This window comes from Desmodus rotundus, chromosome 3, assembly GCF_022682495.2.
Source record: "Desmodus rotundus isolate HL8 chromosome 3, HLdesRot8A.1, whole genome shotgun sequence".
Lineage (NCBI taxonomy): Eukaryota > Metazoa > Chordata > Mammalia > Chiroptera > Phyllostomidae > Desmodus > Desmodus rotundus.
In genome coordinates, this window is record NC_071389.1 from 156,474,556 (window position 1) to 156,498,859 (window position 24,304).

Here is a 24,304-nt window from a genome sequence, read left to right on the forward strand (position 1 = left end):
GGTGGCTTCTATAAGACGCCGCTCTCGGGTTTGCACGGGATCCTTGCGACGTCGCCTTCCCGGGGAGTCTCACTGTGCACTACTGCCCGCGTCCCGACCACGCGTCCCCGCACACTCGTGCCTTTCCCTTGAGACGGCGGGCGCCGGACGACTGGGGGGCAACTTGCCGTTTCCTTTTTTTAATTAAAATTATTTTACCTGCCTGTTGTCGGGGTTTTTTTTGTTTTGTTTTGTTTACGATTTTTGTTTGAGAAAAACCCACTAAGGACGTCTGCGTGACATTCCGGGACTCGGAAGCGGAGACCACCAAGGTAACCGCGCGGGGTGTCTGTGCCGGGCGCGAGGCCGGGCCGGGCGTGGGGGAGGGGCGCTGGGAGGGGCCGCGGCGGGGAGGCGGCTGCTGGGGTCGTTTCCTCCCCGCCCGGGCGATTGCGGTTCCTGGGGCCGGCCTACGACCCCTGCCCACTCCGGTGGGGGTTGCCGCCCTCCTTCGGGCAGGGGAGGGGCGCGGCGCGGGGGCAGCGTGCCCGCCCGGAGCGGGACCGCATTTTCCCGTTAGGGGGAGGGGAGCCACCCGGCCCGCGTCTCCGCTGCGGCAAGTCTTGTGGCTGATTTGCATCGATAAAAAAATGAAATAAGTCCTGGGGGTCGGGAATTCAGAGGCGCAGAGGTGGCGTCGGGCTTTCAGTGCACCGGAGGCCACGACTGGGGAAGACGGGCCGGGGACGTTTGACAATCGGCCTTCGCTATTGCATCAGTCTCCCTTCCCGGCAAAGGAGGGGCGGGCGGAGCGAGGTGCGCGCCAGCCCGGTGCCAGCGGACGAGTGTGCTCGAGGGCACGGCCGTGCGCGTGTAAACAAATCCGCTGTGCTTCTGGGAGCGGGCGTTCTCCCCCGTTTTACGGAGGACTTGTGTCCGACCTTTCGCCCCCGCGAGTGGGCGAACAACCGCAGAAGCATTTCCCCCATGGGGGCTCCTGGCGTGAAAGGACGGGGTATGCGGCACCGCCTTGCAAAACGCTGGAAGCGAGGAGCTGGGCGGCCAGCGCACCTGGCCAGCGCCTGGGTGGGCTGTGTGCCCTGCGTGCCCGTGCACGACCCACGACGCCGTGCGGGCAAAGTAACGGAGGTCCCCGCACGCCTCCCTCAGGCTTAGCGGCACGGAGAGGATGAAATAAGAAAATGCACTGAGGGGCTTGTGCAGGCGCGGCGCCGCCGTGGGACCATCTTTGTTCTCCGAGGCGCCGCTGTCCGTACTTTTCCGCCCCTCGGCGCGCCCCCGCCCCTCGAGCTCGGCTGGTACTTTTCCACTCGCTTAGCCGGGGATGAATCAGCCGCGCGTCACGTGACCCGGGCCGGCGCTGCGGGTCCTGACGCGCCGCCTCTACGTTCGCAGGCGGGCGCGGGCCGGTGCACCGCAGAGGACAAAAGGAGTCTAGTGTTACTGGAAGCCTCCGAGTCCTGCCGGTTCCCACCATGAAGAAAGCTGAAATGGGAAGGTTCAATATTTCTCCGGATGAGGACAGCAGCAGTTACAGTTCCAACAGCGACTTCAACAACTACTATCCCACCAAGCAAGCGGCTCTGAAAAGGTGGGAGAAGTTGTGTCCTTTTTTAAAACGGCTTGTGCGCATCGGGGCTTGTTCTAGGCCGGACTCCGCTTCTGTGGCTTTAATTTACTGTGGCGTTTGGAGGGTGATCTCTTGCACGGTGTACGGTTGTCTAACTGCAGTGACAGTATCTGGCGTGAAAGGAGGCTCCTACTTAACACCTAGGCATTAAGTAAAGGTGTGACAACCGAAGGGCTGTTTTGTGTTAAAGCATTCCATTGTGTATTTCAACCCAATTTAAGACTTTTTTTCTTTTTCTTTTTTTTTTTTTTTTTTTGCAGCCATTATGCAGATGCAGATCCTGAAAACCAGAACTTTTTACTTGAATCGAATTTGGGGAAAAAGAAGTATGAAACAGACTTTGTAAGTTAAAAACAATAAATTTGTGTGTCTGTGGCTTTATGGAGTGTAAACAAAGAGTTTTACTTTAGATTTCAAATCTAACTTGCCCAAAGCTGGTTTTCTCCATTTAATTATTGTTATATGTTTGGTTATCGTTTTCCCTCTATGTAGCATCCAGGTACTACTTCCTTTGGAATGTCAGTATTTAATCTGAGCAATGCGATTGTGGGCAGTGGAATCCTTGGGCTTTCTTATGCCATGGCTAATACTGGAATTGCTCTTTTTATGTAAGTATGTGTAAGTAGTGAGTCTGCCGTGCAGGGCAGTTAACATGTTTTGGCTCCAGAAACTGACTTGAAATTCATTTGCTTAAAAATTAAAATATGAGAAATTAAAAAATATCTTTATTCTGGTATATAATTGCATGATGTCAAGAAAGCCAGTTAGGAAAAATAGGACAACAGTTAAGACTGATAATTAAGACAAAAGTCTTTAAGTCGATGGGCATACTTAAGACAAACTTTTAACAGGGTTTGAACATTTTAAGGAAACTTGATAAATCAAGGTAGTTAGAAATTTTTTCTGGCAAAATCAGAAGCAAAAAAATATTAATAAGCATAATACTTCCAAATCAGTTTGGTAATTTGGCATAGTGTCCCCAAGGACCTGTGGCCCCTGCGTGCATAAGGAAGACAACTAATTATTTTTTAATTAATTTCCTTAACCTGAAATATGTTTAAGAAAAGTGAGTAATAAAGCAACTGAAAAGCAACCCATATGTGTTTTTGTTTTTTTAGTATTTATTCCAGATCTGTGTGATTGCCATATGCCATAACAAAATGTTAATACTTTAATAAGTACCTGCTTTTAAATATTTTTTTCTTAGTTGTCAAGTTAAAATTAGTTACTCCTGTGCTTTTCCAGCATCAATACCTGGGATAGGATTTTGGAGCTGTAGAAGACTTTAGAGCAGGAGTTCTTAACCATTGTGGGGTCATTGGCCCTTGGAGAATATAATAGAAAAGTAGACACCTTATTTCCAGAAAAAAGTACAAAACAAAACACATACAATAAAGTTGGGCATACATTTTCAATGATGTTTTTGTTACAGCTATTAACTTTTGGCATCCTGAGTCAATTTCTGTGGAAGATAGGTGATTTTGTTGTGCAGATGAAGAAACCACACATGCGTGTAACGTGGAATTGTCCTTTTCTGACAGATACATTTTTTATTACCTTAAGGGTGCCTTCTATTCAGTTTGTTTTCTCCACCAGAGTAGAATGTTCATGTAAAGAAAAGCAGGCCTTTGCAAAGCTCTGCTTTGTGGTGAAATTCCACACTGAAGTTAAGCACAGTTTGAGCATTGGAAGCAAGGATTCATTCAGCTTGCTTCATTAGCACGAGGCTTTTTGAGCCCTCTCGCCAAGGTGAAGGACCAAGAATTTGCGCAGAAAGGACCCTAGAGTTTCAGAGTTTTTAGTCAGAAAAATTGAATGGCATCATTATTATATATATTTGAAAGCCTTCCTAGGCTGTTTTTAAGTGGGGTTCTAGAGCAATATTTACATGGCTGTTTCATAAGTGAAACCACATTCCGATATATTAGCCTTGCACTTTGGAAATTATTTATACTCTAGTAGAGTATGTGTTTCATGGTTATGGTTAATAGTATCAAGTGCTAATGTGAATTTTTAATCCATCAGTATTTTATGAAATACAGAGAGAGGTAAAGGGACCAAAAGCCACGTGGCTGCTACGGTCTAGTAAAACAACTCTGGTTAACCTTTTCGAGTAGAAACAGTCCTGAGGTTGAAAGAGACCTCAAAATTAGGAAAGTTCATTCATCCCTTATGGCCATAGGAGGACTGAATTTGTCAGCACACTTTGAAAATTGTTTTTGATTAAACCAACAACTGTGTCTAGTTAGAGGTGAGGCTGACACTGTCATTTCCCACCTCAGATTAAACCCCATAAAACTTTTGGCATTAGAATAGCAGATTGATGTCACCACCTATGTTTAACTAACAGACATCAGATCCTTTGCCAGGCCTTATATGGTAGTGTATTCAGATTGCTCGTACAGAATCAAAAAAATGTGACACTTATTGTTTGCAGAATTTTCTGTGAGTTTCCCTGATTTTGATTTGTTCTTCCTTTTACTAAAAAGTTTATATTTTCCTTGGCTTGCCCTGGGGGAGGAAAATAAAGCTGGAATGAGAAAACCTGTGCCCTAAAACCAGTAGGGAATCTTTAGTCCCCCTCCGTTCCAGGGAGGAGATAGCGCAGACAGTTGGACTGATAAGCCTACTTGTTCCATCTAGCACAGGCATTGTTTAACTTTGTGACAATGCTGGGCTTGTATTCCACACTGTGGGGTACAATATATATTATCACATTGGTTACTTCTCTGATTTTTGCTATCTCAGCTGGATTTTAAAAGTACCTTGTAGGCTGGGTTTCCGGACAGGTATTACCACCATTTTACAGATAAAATGAACAATTAAAGCGCAGACAAGTGGCAAGTATGCAGCTGATCCTAATGATGCCAGAATCCAATTATAGGTGTCATAACTCCACCACTTTGAAGTTTCCAGTGTTCCCCTGCATGTTTGGTTCAGTGGGTAAACCCCTGCTCTTACGAATTACCTGACAAATGATGCAAGTTTTTAGAGCCAGCTAAGGGAATATGTTGACACTCTAGCCAGGAGAGTGTCATTCTTGGGGGTATTCTCTCCAGCAAAAGAAATATTAGGTTAAGTTCCCTATTTAATATTTAAATAGAGCTGTGCTTGTTTATAACCTTGTACCTTTTCTTTCTCTCACCAGAATTCTCTTGACATTTGTGTCAATATTTTCCCTGTATTCTGTTCATCTCCTTTTGAAGACTGCCAATGAAGGAGGTATGGTAGCATTCTTGGTATTTCTAAAACAGTTGTGCTTGTCATGATTGTGTTTCTTGTATAAACACTTGCTTCATGCTTCTGTGTTCTTCAACTTACAGGGTCTTTATTGTATGAACAGTTGGGGCATAAGGCATTTGGATTGGTTGGAAAGCTTGCAGCCTCTGGATCGATTACAATGCAGAACATTGGAGGTAAGAATTTTTTAAAAGGTGATTTGGGTAGACTTTTTTTCTTTGTGTAGCACAGCGGTGACACGTTGCTTTTGGTGTCACGTGCCACATTTTGCACTTGTAATGGTATAATTTTTTTCCCTCCAGCTATGTCAAGCTACCTCTTCATAGTGAAATATGAGTTACCTTTGGTGATCAAGGCATTAATGAACATTGAAGATGCAACTGGGTAGGTGCTAAGTAAGGTTACTCATAAGAAACAATTATGGTCTAAAATGGTTAGATAATTTGATCAAAGTTGGATACAAAATAATTATCAGTAGATTATATGATAAATGTTATTGTTGAAACTGAGAACTTTGGAGAACGAAAGGCTAAAGATGGTAGGTAGCTAGTCCTGTAACTCTGGATGACTGATTTTTAACCTGCATGTAAAGCAGGTTTTCTAAACCTTTCTCTTTATATTTACTCTTTGTAAGAAATTGTAGCTGATTAACACACACTCCAACCAATGTTAGGACTATGGCTTTGAATTACATTAAAAACCAGTTCCTGTCTGCTTTTTGTAAATTAGAAATTCTTAAAACCTAATCTGTTTAATTGTGTAATATCAGAAAACGTATGACCATGCCATAGAAACCTTATTCTTCTAGCAAAGTTACTCATCCCAGGGGACTAAAAAGGAAACATGGTGTGGGGGGTGGAGATGATTTACTTCCCCACTTTGCCCCAATATAGAGAGGTGTTGTGGTTGGTCCCCATGCCTTAGAAGTTTATTTTAGTATCCTGGCTGGTCTGGCTCAGTGGATTGAGTGCCAGCATGTGAACCAAAGGGTCTCCGGTTTGATTCCTTCCCGGTCAGGGCACATATCTGGGTTGTGGGCCAGGTCCCCAGTAGGGGGTGTGTGAGAAGCAACCATACATTGATGCTCCCTCTCTTTCTCCCTTCCTTCCTCTCTTTAAAAATAAATAAAAATATCTTTTTTTTTTTTAAGTTTATTTTAGAAATCTGATCTTTAGATATTAGTTTTCTGTGAGATCTTTGTTGCTGAAATGAGTGGAGTAAAATTCACAGGGCAATTAGAATTTGAAATAGTGATTTTTAAAGAGTTGATTACCTAAAAAGGAAAATATGACTAGAATTCTTCGGACACATGGGTAATATTTTCTCTTAACTTCTTTAAGGGATCTTTTGATTATTTTTGGAGTTAAGGTGGTCACCGTATTAAAACACACTCTTGACAACCTGGAATAAGTCCTGGTTTGGGAATTGGGTTTTTTGTTTGGTTTTTTGCCTGTGTATTTTGTCTGAGTATGAAGAAATTTCTTTGTTGAAGTATTTCATATGTATATTTGCTAACCAATTTTTGACAGAAGGTGGTTTTAAAGTTTCCTTGTTTCTAGCATTAAAAATTGAAAGCTAAAGCTAAGACAAAGTTGGCGTACAATTTTTCTAAAAATGCTGAAAGATAAGATTACTAGCTTAACATAACAGTGCCTCTTTGTTCCCTATATTAGTAGCAAGCATTTAAGAAGTATTTTATGTTATGAATCAGCTGGCAGCCTTCCCAGAGCAAACTGTGGGACAAAAGTTACACTGTTTCATGCCCCGTTTCTAACCTGAGTGAATATGCATCTCGCGCACAGAGTGAGAGATTTTATTCCTCTTTGTAGGCTTTCTGAATAAGTGATACTTCCACACCTATCTCTTTAGTGTGTATTTTTATAGTATTTTCTATAAGATGGGTCCTGTGAGAAGCTATTCGGAGGATAGTTGTGACTGGTTTTGACCTTGTTTTTCTTTTCTTTAATTCAGATTGTGGTATCTGAACGGTGACTATTTGGTTCTGCTGGTATCGTTGGTGCTCATCCTTCCTTTGTCGTTGCTGAGAAATTTAGGTGAGCAAACCCATCTCTAAAGAAAGTTGGAAGGATCTCCTCACCAGCTAGTTGGCTTTCTGTTAATAGACACTGAGAGCTAAAAAGCTCTAAAGCATGCCTTTGGGGGTTGCAGCACACACACCTCTGTAGGTCTTTCAAAGTCCTGGCAGGATCACCATTAAGGCGCTGTGTATTGTTTACATTTTATAATATCTTGTACTTTGTCAACAACGATACAAAATAAATGGAAATTTTTATTACTTATTAGCAACTATTTTTAAGTAATTCCATAGCATAGTCTCTAAGAATTAGAAACTTCATATTGTAGCCACACTGAAGTCTTTCAAGCAGAACTGAATTATTTAGCAGAGAAAATATGGTTGCCCGAAACATATTTCATTAGACTAACATTTATCCCCTCACCCCCCGTAGGATATTTGGGATATACCAGTGGCCTTTCCTTGTTGTGTATGGTGTTCTTTCTGATTGTGGTAGGTATAACTTCTTTAAAGTGAGTGATTCTTTTTTTTAAACCCTGTCACATTATTAAGTTTAACAAATGAAAAATAATATATTTTCAGGTGATTTGCAAGAAATTTGAGGTTTCTTGTCCTACAGAGGATACGTGGCTAGTTGGTGAGATAATAATAAACAGTACCTTCACACCCCCAACAACTCTTGTACCTGATACGGCGTTTAACGTGACTAATGGTTCTTGCAGACCGCATTATTTTATCTTCAACTCACAGGTAACTAAATATAATCTTTGTTTTTCTGAAAGGAAAATTATAGGGAAGAAAAGAGGGAGACTATTTACTGAAAAAAAAAATTTTTTTTAAGATTTTGTTTGTTTATTTACTTTTAGAGAGAGGGGAAGGGAGGGAGAAAGAGAGGGAGAGAAACATTAATGTGTGGTTGCCTCTTGTGCACCACCCCCCTAACTGGGGACCTGGCATGCGCCCTGAGCCCTGAGTGGGAATCGAACCAGTGACCTTTCAGTTCACTGGCCGGCACTCAATCCACTAAGCCACAGCAGCGAGGGCTATTTACTGAAAATTTTAAAATAACTCTCAAAAGTAAAGGGAGGAGGGGTAAGAGCTGTTTAGAAAATATGATTAGTTAATTGAGGACTAAGAAGAAAGCATTGGTTTGTGTCTTAAAGTAGATTCAAAAATAAAGTCATATGACATTAATAATTGACACATTCAGAGAAGTTGCGGTACTGATCTGATCACACGTGGTGAACAAAACTAGAAGATTGGAAGCTAATTGTGTAAGGAAAACTAATTAGTTAGACTTTGGTTCTAAGAGTAGTTGATATAAAACGTGAGTTACAGAACTGTGAAAACACCTGATCTGCTCCGTTAGGACATTGAGAGTATTTTCCTATGTTTTGCAGACAGTCTATGCTGTGCCGATTCTGACTTTCTCGTTTGTCTGCCATCCTGCTATTCTTCCCATTTACGAAGAGCTGAAAGAGTGAGTGCTTTGTCTATTTTCACGTCGATTTATTGGGAAAGTATTATTTGATTACTGCTATAACTACTGCTGAAATGTATTTTTGTATTTTTCTTTGAATTTACATAGCCGCAGCCGTAAAAGAATGATGAATGTATCCAAGATTTCATTTTTTGCTATGTTTCTCATGTACCTGCTTGCTGCCCTCTTTGGATATTTGACATTTTATGGTAAGTAAAGTCTGGTTTACCACAAAAAAAAAAAAATCATGTTGTGAAATGAAATTGATACTTTGATATGTATAGTTCTATCACAGCTGTTTTTAGTATTTTGTGGTGAGAAATTTTGAGTTTAGTAGAGCTTACAATTTTTTATAGTATATTTAATCAGAATTTTTTATAGTATATTTAATCATTAATTTTTAGAATCCTGGTTCAGAAGTATACCATTCATCATTTGATGCCATTTTTATATGATGTGCTTATCTAAGTTCATCCTACCTATTTCCTCCCATCACTTTCAAATTACACAACACACACAGACTGTAAGCCAAACCATGGGATTTAGCTGTTTAGCTCCTGTTGGTTTTAATGGGGATCATGTGGCTAAATCTCTACTTGGTATTTAGAAAAATTTCTCGTCAATGTTATTTTAATTGCATTAACCCTAATTCCAAATTAATCTTATTAGTCTCTTCGTTTGTAGTCGTTTTGTGAGTAGTCAACACTTTTGGTGCAAATTTTGCCACAAGTTAGATTTGCTACCTAATCTCCAGAAAAAACAGCACACCAAGTTTTGGTTTTCCTTCTTTTTCCATAGAACACGTCGAGTCAGAATTGCTTCATACCTACTCCAGAGTCCTGGGAACCGATATCCTCCTCCTCGTTGTCCGTTTGGCTGTGCTGGTGGCTGTCACCCTGACAGTACCAGTTGTTATTTTCCCTGTAAGTAATGACTTGCTCTTTTTTTTTTTTCTTTTGTCTTCAGTAGGAATGAGTTTTAAATGTGAGGATTTGTGAGATTTTTATGTTCTGGGAGAAGGGAAACATCACTATAACCACACTGAGTTATACTTTGTAATTTTAAATAAATCTTAAGTGACTAGGGAAAAAATGTGTTTAACTTCATCTTAGATAGTTACAGAAAAAATAAACAAAATATTTTGTAAATTTTTAAAACATCCTAGGGCGAGTTTTCTGTAGTTGAAGATATTAATGATTTTTCTTAATTAAAGCTGGAACTTTATCTTTATTTTGCAGATCCGGGGCTCCCTAACTCACTTGTTGTGTCCAGCAAAAGATTTCAGTTGGTTGCGTCACAGTGTCATTACAGTATCCATCTTGGCATTTACCAATTTGCTTGTCATCTTTGTCCCAACTATAAGAGATATCTTTGGTTTCATTGGTAAGTTTTAGAAAGTATCAAGGTCCACTCAGATAATGAGGAATTTTGACGTTTATAAAATGGATGATGTCTTGAATTCTCAGTAGGTGGTAAATGTTCTTTTACAGGTGCATCTGCAGCTGCTATGTTGATTTTTATTCTTCCATCTGCCTTCTATATCAAGTTAGTTAAGAAAGAATCTATGAAATCTGTACAAAAGATTGGGGTAAGTAAGATTATGACTATACAAACAGTAATCTTCCAATATCAGAAATTCCTCGATTATAATCTTAATCTCTTAGTTATCATGATGTAGGTAGTTTTCCCTTTTAAGTTTCTACAAAGTGTTTCTTTAACAGTGTGCTTCACAGGTGAAAGATTGGAGAAGGAGGTGGAAGACAGTTTGCCATCTAAATACATGCTTACATTTAATTGCAAGGAAGTTACTAGATATTACAGAGATAGCGTATTAAGTGTGAAGGTACTTAAGCTTTCAACATTTGTTGAACCAGTATTTTTGGGGCTGCCTGTTGTGTGACACGCACTTGAATGGGCCTTGAGAGTATAAAAGAGAAAGATGGGGTGTTTAGTCAAGCAAAGCAAACCATCTTCAAAGCAAAGCTTGGGGTGGGGCTATTCTTGCACGTTAAAATACAGTTATGTACTTTAATGAGTAATAACTTAAGTTTTGAAAGGGTATGATATATTAAGCATAAATGATTCCACTGGGGTTATTTTGGAAAAAGACTACTTTTTAGTCCTTATTCTCTGCTACTATTCTAGTCTGATAAAAGTACTAGAATTGTTTATAAGCTAACAGCTGTCATCTGGTTTTACTCACAGTATATAGTGGCAGTAATTGAAGGGTGGGATTAGGAGTACAACTGTCTCTCAGACCTTTGGCTTTGACTCAGGCTGCGTTTTAGGATGACTTGGGTCTGATTTTGTGACTGCAATTTTTTTGCTTTTAAAAAATGTGGAAAACCCAGTCTGGTTTCACTCTATAAAGTAGGGTTTTTAAAAATATATTTTATCGATTGTGCTATTATAGTTGTCGCATTTCTCCCCCTTTATTCCCCTCCACCCTGCAAACTCCTTCCCACCTATATTCCCTCCCCACCTTAGTTCATGTCCATGGGTCATACATATAAGTTCTTTGGCTTCTCCATTTCCTATACTATTCTTAACCTCCCCCTGTCTATTTTCTACGTACCATTTATGCTACTTATTCCCTGTACCTTTTCCCCCCAAAGTCGTTTGTTAAGCAAAGAAAATGATTTACCTTTTCATTTGAGAGAAAGAAATTTAAAAGTAAAATTTTCGAAGGTTTTAGAGATGGTTATTTTGAATTATAGATGGCCCCTTGATTATTTTAAGACCATTTAAATATCTTTTAACAAGGTGAAACTGGAGCTCTGTAAAATAATACTGTCATAATTGAGGCCTATTTTTTAAAGTAGAAAGAGGGCTGTTGAACATATAGTTTGTTGCTTTCTGATCAGTGTTCTCTGTGTCCTCCTTGCAGGCTGCGCTCTTCCTGTTAAGCGGCGTAGTGGTGATGATCGGGAGCATGGCCTTGATTGTTCTGGATTGGGTACACAATGCCCATGGAGGTGGCCATTAACTAGCACCCCTTTAACTTCAGTAGTCCATTTGATGCCAGTGTTGAGTCAACTCAACTACTATGAAATTTCACCTAATGTTCTCAGTTTCACTTCCTTTTGAAGTGCAGATTCCTCGCTGGTTCTTCTGAGTGCAGAATAAGTGAACTTTTTTTTTTCTTTTTTAAAAGAAACTATTCTGTATGATAGAAATGGACAGTAACAACAAAACCACGAGTCTCGGGTTAACGGAAGTGACAATTTTATTCCATTCCAGAGAATGGACGAACTCTTTTATCAAGCCACATGTTTGGCTGTGTCATTGTTTAACTTGGATATTTTATGGTTTTACTTGAATGTGCCTAATGGAACCATTTGATGTGAGAAACAATTCTTAATTTGCAGCAAAGTATTGAAATAACCATTGAAAAAAACACTATTATTTTTTGTACCAAAAATATTTAAAGACCTCAGAAGCACTATTTTACTTTTAAAAAATGCTTTTTTTGAACATTGTCCAAAAACAGTTGTCAATAAATTGCGTAAAAAATTTTTCATTGGTGTTTAAAAATATTAGTATTATGAAATGAATTGCCTTTTTGTAGGCATAATAAGCCAAATATTTTTTTTACCCAAAATTGTTTTTAGACAAAATGATGTAATGAAAAATTGTACCATGAATAGGAGCATAGTTTTTCCGTTCAAACGTCACTGTTCAAGGGTAATTGATTGCTTATTGTTAATACCAAATCAGATGAACTCTGTTCATCGTTTTCCTTTGTTCCCAAATAGTTTAGTTCATTCAGACAAATATTTATGGCTTCAATCTATTAGAATGGAAGATAATGCAGATATTTCTGTGGGAATTAAAATAACTAATTTTGAGGTACCAAATAGTGCAATTGGGTAAAACAGGGTTTATTCAGTTGCATCTGTCTCTAGAGTTGGATTGACAGCTCTGGGTTTTTTGGGCCAGCCCTTTTTTTGACATTGCTTCCAGCAGTGGAAAATGGGCATTTGATGGCTATAGGCCAAAACTATTCTATCCAGAGTACAACTTTTCAGAAATGCTCACCTGCTACTGGAAGTATGAATTACTTGATAATACATGGCTTAGTTGTGTTCGTGTTCTGTCTACAGTAGAGGTCTAATCCACAGGCTACACCAACATTTGGTATAAATTCTCTTCATATAGGCCGCTGGGTTTCTCATGCAGTAAGCTTTGTACAAAACTTACTTGCACTGGATTGTCATCTCATTCTGGTACAACATAGAATTATTTATTTACATCCAACAAATGGTTAGCTGGGGAAAACAGTGCAACCTGAGTGTAAGTAGTTGGTCCAACTGCATGATCACCCTTCCACGTAAATTCCAGTTAGAACTGAAAAATTTACTTGGCTTTTAAGAGCACATTTATTGTATGTTACGGTGTATGGTGAATATATTATTAAATAATGTGGTACTTTGCTTATCAGGCATAATGTCTACAATCTAATATACATAATTCCATTAGTGGTTGAGGGAAGCAAGTAATGGAGTCATCAGTTGGTCATCTGGCTGTTAAGGTTTTCTCTTGAACTAAACATTTTTAGTTCTAGGCAAGGGCCAGAAATGTGGCAGACATGGTTTTTGTTAGCATCCTTGTATTATATGTGATTAGATTATAGACCAGTTATGTCTGTACTTAAAGACCCTTGGGGAACTGGAAGACGTCTTGTAGTGCTACATTGGGTGAAACCAATGGTCCATTTTTGTTTATTTTTATACAAATAAAGTAATCAGGGACCATCTAGAAAGGCAGTGAGTAGGTGTATTCTATAGCACTGCTTTCATTTAATTGGGCTTTTGGTACTCCCTTCGAATCCAAACCTCACCTCTAGTTCAGACCAAGAACTGGCACTTCTGCTTGAGTTCCTGAAAGAATTGCTGATTTTGTCTCCTAAGACCCACCAGGGATTATGAAGTAGAGAACTGTTTTTTGTATAGTTTACATCATTTCCTACAGGAGGAGATACGTTGTGAACCGGGAAGAATCCTCACAGCAAATAGATGTGGGGAGGCTCAGTCAACCTTCTTTGGCTATTTGAGGTTCAAAATCAGCTGCCTAGGGTGAATTCCATTGCATGATTTTCTTGGAGTAATCTTGTCTGTCTTGAGGCACCTAAACAGTGGATTCCCATTATTAATAAGCAGTCTTCGGTATTGAAACCACTGTCCCATCACCTCATTTTGCATTACTGTCTTCCATGGATGTTTCAGTTATAACTGTAATGTTATTTATAGAACAGCATTAATCCATTAAAGCTAACCTATTTTTCAATATTTATGATAATCTGTGTATATACATTGTCTGTCCATAAGTGTTTGTAAATAGGTTGTATATAATTCCATAGGTCAGGTTGGGTCTTGGGTTCAAGTGTATATATTCCTGTAAGTTTCTCAACTGCATTTTGATGAATTCACATTATATATCTAAGAATTGTCCCCAAATTACCTGTACAGAGATTTCAATATAAATCAATTGACAAATTGTGTGAACACTACAAATTTTAAATATTGTTTAAATTATACTTGCAATAAACCGGTTGACCATTCATTTTTTTCATGAAAACTTGGTGCAAGTTCAGATCTCTTATGTAAACTTTAAATAAGGTCTAAATTTTCAAAATGCAGTAGTTACCAAAATGTGATTTAGTGTAATTATGGAAAGACTTTTGAAAACCTGGGTGTGTTCATCTTATGTATATAGTGTAAAAATCCCTCTTGTACCGTTAGAGGCCAACAACTCCAGTAGGACTTGTTGGCAAGGAGTGCTACACCGTTTCAATGAAACAATGTATGTTTTAACTGAACTAAAATAAATACATGCTTAATCCTGAATGGCAGTGTTTTCTTTGGGGTAATGGGATCAGGAGGGTCTCAAGTACTTAGGGACAGCACCTGACACTTAGTTCTTTATAACGTTAGTGATTATAATGATGAAAAAGAAAGGTCAGGGAAAAGTTTGTTCTACTTTTAAGTTCCTAAAGATGATACATTTACAAAGTGTACGAAGGAAAAGACTGGAAGGAGGCCAATAGTGCACCAGAATCACCAGGGCAGCTTTCTGAAGCACACCCCCAGGATAGGTTCCGTAGGTCTGGAGGGCTGAGCAGAACTGTTTCTCCCCTCCGAAAGCTACCCAGGTTGTAACCTGATGCACAGTTAAAATTAAGGGGTGCTGAAGCTGGCCTGGGGAGAAATCGGATTAATTCCACTTTGGTGAAAGTGAGCAAGGGAGAGGAAGCGCCGGAGAGAGGGAATGGAGGGAAGCTGAGGAGTGTGTAGGTGTACCCGAATGGCACCAGATAGGAAGGGGACTACCAAGATACACAGGATAGTTAGGTGTGGCCTACTGACGGCCTTCAAAGCCTGGGGCTTCTAAAGTAACCTACCCAAAGCTGACATCTACCACAGAACAGCAGATGTGCCTGAAGTGGTTCCAAAGGCAAGGGGGTTCTGCGCAAAACTAACCCTATTACTAACTGGTCAACTGGGAAGAAATTACTTGTGAGCAGAAAGTACCGCAGCATTTGAGCAACAAAGTTACTCATCTGAGAAGCTTGAAATGAACCTCTACCAGGAGCAACTAATAGGCCCATGGGGGAAAGGGTGGGATTATGTGTCAGACCTGGGTTGTAACAATCTGTACACTTAAAATTAAGCTATTTTTAAAGAGTGATACCTAAATGAACCAGAAAGGCAACTTACTAATCCAAAATTAGAAATATATTCAATAGGTAGGTCCACTCAGAAGATGAAAATACAGTTCTATCCAGGCAGCCAGCTATTCCCAAGAGGTATTTCCAGTAAGCCTGAGGAATAATAATTTAGGGACATTCTTAACTAAACCAGAGCTGTTTTTCTAGACTTGGAAATACCCTTATCTGGGGAATTGATTTAGTCAAGTTTCTGATACCACAGAAAATCCATTTAAATTAGTTTAAGCAAAAATTGGGGCAGAGGGAGAGAACTTAGAAGGAGATCAGGATACCTCAGAGAAAAATTAAACAGGCTTTCAAAAGGTCATACACTAGGTTTGTTCTAGAGACCTCAATGACAAGAGTGTGTGAGACTTCACTACTGAGCTCTGCAACTAGATTTTGAGCAATTTCTTCAGCCAACTGCTCAAGATAAACTGGCTAACCTCTGACACAGCAGACAGACATGGCTGCCAGGACCTACCCCTGGGGTTGGGAGAATAGTCCTCAGAGTAGTGACACAGGTAAGGGCTGCACTCTGGGACCTGTCGCAGTTTGAGCACTGAAAGCCTGTGTCCTGGGAAACCCCTCAGTCAGGTAAACTAGTTTTATTAGACACTTTTGTGTGTGCCCTAGTTAGAAAGGCACACACAAAAAAGTGTCTTAATAAAATATCCTAGAGAAACCATAAACTCATTTCATTTGGGTTTCCTTTTTCTAGACTTCCAGGTAGAACACCAATCGTCTTTTATGATTTTGTTCCACGTCAACGGATTATAGTTTCCTCAAATCACATTTTCTCTCCACCAGAGTTTCATTAACTTATCCACAACGGTCATAACAGTCTCTAGCAAACAGCACATTAATCCTCAGTGTGATTCACAGGATGAATAAATATGCCCTACATTTCCTATAGCATAACTGAGACAATATGTACTAAATGCTTACAAAGTAAATACAGCAACTAGCATGAAATTAAACACTGCCTTGAAAGATACAGTTTCTTTCTCTTCAGTCAGAGGCCTCCCTACAAGAGGGGCTTTCTTGCCTAGCCTGTGATCTGCCTCCAGGTGGCAGAAGCCATCTTTAACCTCTACCCCATGTAAGGGATTTCATAGCTGTGAAATCCTTTTTCAAATCCCAGCCACATTTGGTATTGTGAGGGGAAAAACCGACATAGGAAGCCTGATTGCTTACGACTTACGTCTTCAAACGAACCATGAGTGAACCTTGGCCAACTCCTGGGAATGTGGCCCTCAGAATGTTTTTTATGTTAGTGATTGATGAATTTGTTATATACACCTGAAGCAATGGACCATGCTATACTGGCTTTTGAGCTTGCCTTACACAAACACCAAGATTAATGATGTGTACCTGGTTTCATTGTTGCTGTCCTTGGGTTTGGTTGCCAAGGCCTGTTGCAAAGCAGAATGTGTCTACGTGACCAGCACCCACTAAAAGCCTTAGACCTTACACCTCTCGTTTGGGCTTCCCTGGGCAGGCATTCCACATACGTCCCTGCAGTTCACTGCTAGAAAAGAGCGCTCTTTTGTGGCCTCTGACAACCTCTCAGAAGCCCATGCTGGACCTCTCTGGACTCCACCGTTGCAAATCTTTTTCCTGCTGCTTTTGCTCTGTATTCTTTGTTGTAATACGTCATAGTGGCATGTCTTATGTGCTACCGAATCTAGAGAGTCCTTCTGGTGAGTCACCAAATGAAACAGGCAATGTTTCCATCTTTCCTAACACCATCAGTTTGCAACCCTTAGCATCTCTTGCTTTCTCCAGGAAGAATCTATTCACAACTAAAGCCCTTAAAGCATTGAGCAAGTTTTACTAAATATTGTCTCAGGTGTGGGGTGTTGGGAGGGTTAAATAGCAAAGGGAAATTTTTGTATTGGACATCCCACTGTGTTCCACTTCATAAAATCCCATCAGACGTATTTGTTCTCCCAAGTCCCTCCGCCCTTCCTCCCACACCGCACACAGCCTGTCCCCTATCCTCAGGAGTAGTTCCACTGTGTCCTCACCTCTGCCTGTCCTTCTCAGGTAGAAAATGTTTTCAAATCATCAGGACCCACTTTCCTGAGATGGCAGTTTACTGGCCATTTATTCTCATTTCGTTGTTTCTTTTTGAAGATCTCCCTTCTACTCCCACCCTTTCCAAAGGACTTTTCTTCTTTAGTATTCTTTCTAACCACTTACAGTACTTTCCCTGAAAAGAGTTCTGGTAAGTTCAACTTTTTCATCTTATCATATTAAAAATATCTGCTGTAGAGTCCAATCTACAGAGGAGATAAAAACTGTGCTGACTGGCAGAGCTAATCCTCACAACCTTTTTCCACCTGTTTCCTCTATTCACTGTGGACCATGAGAGGCTTCCTTAAACGAGGGACCTACACAGCAAGGTTTGAAAAATATGGCACTAAATTCTTCCAGAAGATCAAGACCCCCAAATAACAAACATCCTGCCAATCGGAGGCTCAGTTACCAAGTCGCCATTTTCTGAAAACAGCATCTTTTTCCCTATATTGACAGAACAGTGGCCTTAGCCTCCTGTCTACAACCCAATCTCCTCAAGACGGACACTCAGTTCACACAGAGGTCGAGTCTCCTTGACTGTGAATGTATTTCTGAGGAGACAGTCACGTCCTTGCAGGTATCTCTAAAGTGCAATAGGTAAAGAAATTCAAGTGGAAAATAGACACTGATCGAAAAATTCATTTCCTGTCCCCTCGTCACAATGATGCCATTGCTGAGACTTGCCTTAGGTTTGCTCAAAGAAACTGTAGTCTTTAGAAATAGGTAGGGGAATAAACCTTTAAAAAATATTGACCTTTGGTTAGATATAGTTCTGGAGGTCTTTAATTTTAAAAGAACAAGTGACCATAAATCAATCCCCTGAGTCATCTGTTTCTCAGGGAATTGGGGAATTACCCCTAGGTCCTAAAGGTATAACTTTAAACTTCCAAAGTTATATACATTCTTACTGGAAATTTGGTAAAATCACATATGGATACAATTTTTAAAAGTGAGGTATATGGTCAACAGGCAACAAAAGGAACCAAATATTAAGATGCCTATTTCAAGGATACATTTCCAGCGACCAACTGTTTGTTTTTCTCGAAGGGAAAAGCACCCCTGAAGTTTTGGTAAATGACGGATTTTCTTCCAGTATCTCCAATGTACTGTAGCCTCTCATGGAATCACACTGTGTTCCAAGCCAAAAATAAGCTGTATTCTTTTTTATTTCCTTCTGTTTTCTTTGTATTTCCCCGTGAAAGAGATGGAAAGTCTCAGGAGATGTGGCACCCATGGTTCAGAACCCTTCTGCTCCAGATAAAGGGACTTTATTTTTAAGCCAATCCCTAAATAGAAAGATCCAAAAAAGGAAATATGTGGAGTGTAAAAATCTCTTCTCAAAATGCATAAGAGCCTCATTAATTTGAAAAAAATATTTTCTCTCATAAATCACTCCAGAAAGAAATGTTTAGTACTTACCTACCGCCTATATTGGAGGCAATTAAGCAAGCAAGAGAACATCCCTCCTTTCTTGTGGGGGAGAGACTGGTGAACTGCGTGTTCAATCAGCACTCTTTCTTCTTAAAGCACACACACACAGAAGCAAACAATAATATACTTACACAGCTGTCACAGATTTTACTACAATGTAAGCTGAAGAGAAGTTAATAATCAACAGTATCAGTAATTGCTCCAGACTAGTTGTTACTAGTTGTTTACGGAAAGCTCTCCTGGTCCGAGGGGAAAAAGCATGACCTTGTAGTTGTGCAGATAGGCTCAGGTTCTGGTGTGCCATTACAGCCTTGCGCCACCTAACAACGGGCGCAGTTCTGAGAACTGCGTTAGGCAGTTTTGCCCTTGCGTGATCGTGGAGTGTACGTAACACACCTAGATGGCAGAGCCCACTACACACCCAAGCTGGATGGTAGAGCTTGCTCTGTAGGGGAGGAAAAATAATTTTCCCTCTACCTTTCTGGATTCCTGGCTAAGACAAACCTGTAATAAATGACAAATTAACAAGAGAAAAACAAACCAAAGTTAAAGAGCCTGTATGTATATCTCCTGTATACATGGGAGCAACCCAGGAAAACTGAGTAACTCGCCAAAATGGCAGAAGCCACCACTGTAAATACCATCTTCATTGAAGACAAAACGAGACGTGGGGGGGGGGGGGGGTGAGGGGAGTCAGTTATGGGGGGTTACCAAGAAGAACCCCTGCAGGGCTGTAATGCAGATTTAAGTTTTTGCCTTCTGCATTGATAAGAGTTTCTAGAGATAAAGTATCCCCCTCTTCCTGGTGCAGCTAGGGAGACACCTTACAAATGGAGATTTCCCTTACAAATGCAAATGCCTGTCACAAAGGGTAACTTCTTCTTCCTTGTCTGCTGTTTCTGAAAATTAACCAGGCCCAAATAACCCTTATGCCAAATAGATACCAGTTGCGGTGACACGTTCTGTTCCCCTCCAGCTCCTAGAACACAAACCCGCATAGCACGTCACTGTCCTGAATTCTGTAGGCCGCTGTTATGTCACCACCCCCTGTGGGTTGGAGACCCCAGATGGTGGTAGGTCTGCCTGGTGTCACTCATGTCAATAGGATGGGACAGTATTTGGAAAAGCACGTCAGAAACTTTATTCCTTGGCCAAAGAATGGAGAAGGATAATCAAATGCCTAATGATTCCTCTTCCCAATCCTGGGGAATTAGGAAAGTATCAAGGGTGGGGAGGGTTGCAGGGGGGACCTGGCTGGGAGCTCAGTTGGTTATGTGGTAGGCAGTTAGGCATGGGCAGAGCAAGGAAGATGGGCCAGGAACAGAGGGTCAACAGGGCGGAAAGCCTTGCATGCCTAACGATGGGATAAACTGGGACAATAAGGGCTTTGTCCCTAGGGTGACCTTTTATCCCCTAGCATTGAGACAGGCCAGTAAGCCAGGACAAGTAGAATAGGGGAACTAAGACAGAGAGCTGAACAAAAAATGGCCGAGCAATTTACAGCCAGATACAGGTCATTTCCCTAGAGATAACGAGTAGGCCTCAGTTGTATTTCAGAAAAGCGGCAAAACCAGGTGGGAGACACAAGGACCAGCTGCAAAGACCAATGACCCGGTGCTCTTGTCCTGACCAATCAGTGGAGACCACGACTCTGACAGGGCACATCTGGAAACCTGACAAGTATTCTATTGAGATCCTCCCCTAAAATTCTCACCAGCAAGAGAAAAATAAAAGCCTCAGGACAAAGGACCCAGCGTATCCCCCACTCTGGGGAGTCTACCCATTCCCTTCCCTCTCTTCCCCATGGACAAGCATCTTCTAAACCTGAAGGGTCCCCACAAGACTAGCAACCAGGGAAGCAATGGACAGCAGCAGCTCATTCCAGGCTAATCCCCTGAACCTGCCTCCACGGCCCCCTTTTCTCTGACTTCCCAGTGAGCTGAGGCAGCCCAGCCCAGGCTCTCCTGTTGCTTCTTCTATGCTAAGCCCTTCCTTGTTCCACTGCCCCAGCTTCAGTGAATGCATCCTCATAGTCACCTGGACTCGTGTTGTGAAATCTTTCCTGCACGAAGTCGAGAACCCACACACTATCGGCAGGCCCTAGGCAGACCCTCTCGAGGCCTTGGATCTGGTAACAGCACATTGCTGGCCTTGTGGTTTGGACCCTCCCCTGACCTTTTCTTTCCTAGCATGTTGCTAGTCATGCAGGTTAGACCCCCTTAGAGAGAGAACAAACAAGAGAACTAGACAATAGCCCTTAAGCATTAAGCCCCCAGGAAAATGAGGTTCTGACCTGCATCAGATACTTTAGGCTTCAGTAGTGTTTTAGCTCCAGGCGCAGAAAAACACCACCACCTGACAAGTGACGTCAAGGCTGACCTGAGGACCAGTTTCCCTGGTGCAGACCAATCAGTGGAGACCACGACCCTGAAAGGACACACCTGGAAAGCTGACGAATATTCTTTTGAGATCTTCCCCTAAAATCCCTGCCCTTAAAAGCCCTTTGGACTGAGGGCCCAGTGTGCTCTCCCTCCTGGGAGCATGCCAGGGCCTTTCCCTTCCCCTCTCTTCTTCCTTTCCTTCCCCCTCCTCTTTTGCTTCCCTTCCTCCTCTCCCTCCTCCTCCTGTTCCACCTTTATCATCCTCTTTCCTGAGCTCCAAGGACCCTTTCTTTTGCCTCTATACTTTGTTTCCCAAACCCATTTCTTCTAGGCTCACTTCTTCTACCTCTGTGACTTTTTAAATAAACTTTCTTTTGTAGTTTGTCTTGCCTCCGAATGCTTTCCTAGACAGAACTCAAATTCTGAGGTTGCTGAATCAAGGTCCAGTCTGACTCCACCAGTCTAACACTGGTGCCCTTCTTGCAGCCACCAGCAGTGAGAATGCCATCAGGACACATACAAGAAGCAACCAGTGCGTGCATGAATAAGTAGAACAACAAATCAATGCCTCTCTCTCTCTCTCTCTCTCTCTCTCTCTCTCTCTCAAATCAATCAATCAATCAATAAAGGGTCTAGGACTTGTAGGGCAGTCCAGGGATGGGGATTTTGAGGAAGGAATGGTAGAGAGTTCTCAGATTTCTAAGGGAGCATGTGCAGCTCCCAAATGTGCTTGGAACGTGCCTAGCCGTATTGTTACAGAGCAAGAGGGTGGGGGTGGTTCACGATAAATTATTACAGAAAGGATTCCGCCTTTCTGTCTCTGGAGGTTCCTTCCCCCCACGCCCACCTGCTAGGTTCGCAATGCCCGCCGCCAGAGGAAAGACGTCTCTCAATGCCAGAGACTGGTGAAAAGGAAAGGAATTGTTTATTCAAAAGTTACACAAACTTAGAATAATGACCTAATGTCTTCAGTAAGATACTAAAGTCCTCTAGAATACCCACAGATGCACAGTCCTTCCCTCTCCCCGTGCCCAGTCCGGGGTACCGTGTCTCAGGAAAAGAAGTAGAAGTCCGTGATTCAGGCTCCCAGCACCATCAGCTGTGTGGCTGCTGCGATCTCCAGTTAATCCAAAGCCATGTGGCACCTTCTCATGGCCCAGCAGCAAGAGTCCTTTCTCCCCTTTCTCTATGGCTGCAAAGTCTCTCCTGCTGCCTAAGCCGCGTGGCAAGAAGAAGCACTCCAAAACCTCGTGGTCCTCTTTACTCTCCTTCAGAACCGCGTGGTCCTTTTCCCCACTTCAGAACCACATGGACCCCTATCTATCTACTTGCTTCAGAGCCTCGTGGTTCACTCCTTCCTTCAGAGCTGCATGGTCTCTTCTTTCTCCCCCCATAACCTTGTGGTCCTCCCTACTCTTTGAAGCCGCGTGGTCTCTCTCCTTTCTATGGCTGCCGGGCCTAGGTATAAATCCCAGTGCCCATCTTCCTTTGCAGCCCCATTTCTGACTCCTCCTACAGTCAGCTACACCTGCCAGCATCCCTGTATTCTTCCAGCTTTTCTGGGCTGCCATAGTAAGTCTGGGCAGGTGTGGCCCCATGGCATGGAGCCAATCATCTCCACGCTCTCACGCAGGCCCTGTAACCAGGGGGAGTTACTTCCCAGTCCCATCCTGGGTGGAATTTGGTCCCATCCCCCTGGCTCAAAGCATGGCCACAGCTACTTAACACATCCATGAAACCAGTTAAAGGTTATAGATATGTTAAATGACTGTGCCAGGGGTTAGCTGCAAAGCTCTTGCTACCCAAAACAACTCTGAATGGCCCTGTTCCATGTGTCCCATCCCCCTTGGCTCAGGCCTGTGGGGGTGAAGACATCCTACATACATTTTTCTAATATTTCCTGGACACCCTGAGTCCTGGACCCCATTACAAATCCCTTCTTGGGGCCCTCCTCTTGGCTGCACCCTGCTTCAGTATGTCTCATGTCTTATTCTTATTTTAAACCTCCACCTTTGGGCATGACTTTTTGTAGAGTAATGAAGAAAAGTTCATCAAAAGGTTGTTTGGGAAGGGATTTCAGGCGCCATCTTGGATTTTGGGGGCGTGAGCCGGTGGTAGTTCTTGCATTTCTTGTTTGATTCCTGTCAGCAGTCTTAACTAGTCCTGGAATTTCTGCTTTTTCTTGGTGAGTTCAGACTGCTTTTGTCAGGGGATATGTTAGAGATAATACAAGAAGGTCAGAAGAAGTTTAAAGATTAACGAAGGACGTGGCGGCACAGCCCAGTGACAGTTACACAATGGTGTTTGTGTAATTCCTGGCGCTATGAAGCTAGGACAGCTGTGCCATCACTCAGTGATAGGAATTTTTCAGCTTCACTGCAGTCCTATGGGACCACCATGACACATGATGATCGAAATGTCATGATGTGGCACAAGACTACACAAGCTGCGTGGTCTCCAGCAAGTTCCCTAACCTGTTCATGCCTCAGTTAGCTAGCTTGGTAATGAAGTTTAACATAAGTCACATCATGTAGTGCTTACCACATGCCACGTACAGCACTGAGGATAACCACTACAGTTTCCAGAGGTAGGTGCTTTAAAAAAAATTTTTTTTTAATTTTTAAAAATATTTTATTTTTAGAGAGAGGGGAAGGAAGGCAAAAGAGAGGGAGAGAAGCATCAATGTGTGGTTGCCTCTCCCACACTCCCCACCGGGGACCTGGCCTGCAGCCCAGGCATTTGCCCTGCCTGGGAATCGAACCCACGACCCTTTGGTTCGCAGGCTGGCACTCAATCCACTGAGCCACACCAGCCAGGGCCCTTTTTTTTTTTTAATTCAAATTTTATTAAAGAAGAAACTGAGGCTTATTGGTTAGGCCTCCACCTTAAGAAGCTTGCCTAGAAAGTGGTGGAGTAGAGACTCAAACCTCAGTACTGACTTCATGGTATTAATTTACTCTCAAAGTAAGGATGAATATTAAATGCCATGTTTAGGATTGCTTTGGAGATTAAATAAAGTAACCAGAAAGTGCCTTTCAGTGGGCATATCACACCATGGGATATTATTTTACAGCAATGAAAACCAATGAACTACAGTTCATTTGAGGAATAAAATCATGAATAAAAAAAGCAAGTCTCAATGTCGCACACATACAGCACTATATCTTATTTATAAAGTTCAAAGTAACTAAAACTAAACAATATCTTGCCTAGCATACCTTTACATTTGATACAACAATCTAAAAAGAAGCAAGGGAATGATATACATAACATTCAAGATAGATGTTATTTTTGAAGAGGGAGCAAGGGCATGACACAG

General features: G+C 41.7%; 1 protein-coding gene across 1 annotated transcript; it reads left to right on the forward strand.

Moving 5' to 3' along the window:
• Window positions 1–270: 270 nt before the first annotated feature.
• On the forward strand, window positions 271–14,231 carry SLC38A2 (solute carrier family 38 member 2; the record flags this gene model as incomplete). Its single annotated transcript, XM_053921576.1, is given in 16 exon segments — window positions 271–311; window positions 1,396–1,591; window positions 1,891–1,972; window positions 2,123–2,238; window positions 4,779–4,852; window positions 4,954–5,046; window positions 5,173–5,254; window positions 6,842–6,924; window positions 7,339–7,397; window positions 7,488–7,655; window positions 8,306–8,385; window positions 8,494–8,594; window positions 9,184–9,308; window positions 9,624–9,768; window positions 9,876–9,973; window positions 11,273–14,231. Coding segments are annotated over 16 exon segments (1,642 nt in total), but the record flags the coding sequence as incomplete, so codon positions are not given.
• Window positions 14,232–24,304: the final 10,073 nt, after the last annotated feature.